General features: G+C 39.8%; 1 protein-coding gene across 1 annotated transcript in view; it reads left to right on the forward strand.

Moving 5' to 3' along the window:
- adam19a (ADAM metallopeptidase domain 19a) overlaps nt 1–2512 on the forward strand; it is a gene marked incomplete at its 5' end in the record, with an annotated part of 67866 nt that overhangs the window by 59455 nt on the left and 5899 nt on the right. Inside the window, one exon of the mRNA XM_008299647.1 lies at nt 253–461. Within this exon, the coding sequence (XP_008297869.1) occupies nt 253–461 (209 nt within the window). The remainder of the gene's footprint in view (nt 1–252; nt 462–2512) is intronic.

Here is a 2512-nt window from a genome sequence, read left to right on the forward strand (position 1 = left end):
AATGAGGAATAGTTGCAACTTTAGAATAACGTCCCAATAACATATATAAACTATTAACTGATACTTAACAAGTGGTTAATAACTCACTAATTAACAGTTTACAAATGATCTATTAACTAGTTATAACGGATAGCTATTATAAAGTGTTACCGTAATTCCTGGTTACTCAGGGGATACTTGCTCTCATTAGTGAGTCGTCCTGTTGCATTTGACTCTTCCATGATCTAAATATCACTAATTTCTATCTTTTAGTTGGTGTCTGAGCTGCAGCCCAGATCGTCACCCTTCCCCCCTCAGAGGCCTCTCCCCCTCAGCCCAGCAAGAGGAGCCTCACCCACAGTGAGTCCGGCCCGGACCCCGGCCTCCAAACCCTCCACGGGCCTGCTGGTCATGATGCCTCCAGCAGTGGGACCCAAACCTGTGGGCAAAGTCTCAGCCATCCCCCCTCTCAGAGCTCTCAGGTGGGAGAACACACATCTCTGATGCATGCACAGGCACTGTAGTGTCATGTCGTGTGTCATCTGTTCGCTGTCATTAGGTTAATTCCCACTGCAGGAACTTGTGGGCTGTTTTAGGGCCGCCCAAACATTTAGCTATGTTCCAACTGCCCCTGTGCAACCTCTTTTTGGCCTTTTTTTGGGGGGAGAAAAACATACCTCCTCCAGGGTAGCTAGTTCTCAATGCTGATTGGTTAAACTCAGAGAAGACAACGCTAATTGGTTGAACTCAAATAGGGCAACGAGCACCATTATTTCTGCATTGTTGATGTCACTGAGCAGTAGCAGTCTTTTCCTCTCAATGATCGTTATCTTCACCAATATGGTGACTTTTATGATGATTAACTGCTTTTTGTTGTTGTTGCTGTTGTCAATTCTTGCACCGCATTGACAGAAACCTAAAAGAGCCGATTACAGGTCCTTTTTCTGTATGTTCGGTCCACCTCACTCAGTAGAACTGCCGTGAAAAGTGAGAGTTCAACAGCAAGAGTTCAAAATGTGACCTGCACATAATTCAGTGCTACTTAATAAAACTTAGCAACAACTTAAAGGCTCTCTACGGCAGTGACCGTTGGAAGGCTAACCTGTAAAATGTTTCATTTATTCTTTTCACTGCCATATCAGAATCCAAAATCAGAAAATGAAACAGCAGTTCAGGCAAGTTCTGAAGCGCTCCAGTTGCTGTTCCTGCATATGCATACAGTGAGCTACGCTGTGTACACACATTACAAACTACAAATTTAGCCTATTTGTTTCCAATTTGTTCGTTATAATTACGAGATCCTGATACGCACTTCCATTTCTGGTACTGTTTATTGTCACACAAATTGGACGGATGAAATATCCAAATCAAATTCACCCCATTTCATTTCATTTTCATTTTAATTGAGCATAAAGGCAGAAGAAAACAAGCTGTTGTTTAGTTTTGTGCTGGATTCAAAAATGAATGACAAAATATTGAAATGTTTTTTTTTACTTACCAAGTTTGGATTCTAATTTAAATATGAATAGAACTGAACTGATTCTGCACTAACAAAGAGGTTCATGTTGTTGAACGTGAGTTAGCCAGCATTCAAGAGAAGGTTCTCAACAATCACCAGGAGCGCATTCTGTAGTGGAGGATGTTCTTCCACTGTGGGAGAGGCTTAACCCAACTTATCAGAGTTTAGATTTAGAGAGAACTTTTTTAGGCGAGGTAGAAAGTGAGATATAACAAAGTTCCACAGCTGGATTCGAACCGTGTCAGCATCTCAGTCCATGAGTCCAAAAAATGTACTTTGATATTCAAAGTGATATGACAGAAAGTTAGTAAAAACTCTACAGTGGATCCAATATGACCTGAAATGATGGCTGAACCTCAAAGTCAATAAAGGGTTATTCCCACATTTACTCTTCGTCTAAGATAAGATAAGATAAGATAAGATATGCCTTTATTTATCTCGCAGTGGAGAAATTCACATTGTTGTCAGCAGCTTTACACATAGAGATACACACATACTCAACAGAAAAAATGTACATATAAGTATGAGAAATCGTGCAACAAGTATAAAAGTACACATAAAAGGAGAATAGTGCAAACAAAATATGAGGATGGGCTTCTGAATGCCGGTACATGGAAAAAGATATATATATTTATATATAAAAGATAAGTGTAGCGCCCCCTAGCCTTACCTAACTGATGAGAACTACGCTTAAGGACGCTAACATTCACCTAGGTTCGGGAATGGTGACCTGGAATTATCTTATTGACTCACAAGGAGAGAGTAGACGTGAAGATGAACAGTGACAACCTTTATTGCCTCAGCAACAACATGTGGCAATGCAAATAGATGGAAAAAAAAATAAAATATATATAGCATACAAAGTAGGCTCTCTCAGAGTACCACAGAATCTAACTAATTAAATAAAACAAGGTTCAAATAAAAGTGTCCTTTCTTCGAGAAGTCCTCCTTTAATAAATGAAAGGTCCAAGTTTGCTTTCCCTTAGCTGTAATTCTCCTTTAAGGGAAAGGAGA

This window comes from Stegastes partitus, unplaced genomic scaffold (assembly GCF_000690725.1).
Source record: "Stegastes partitus isolate 25-593 unplaced genomic scaffold, Stegastes_partitus-1.0.2 Scaffold1442, whole genome shotgun sequence".
NCBI lineage: Eukaryota > Metazoa > Chordata > Actinopteri > Pomacentridae > Stegastes > Stegastes partitus.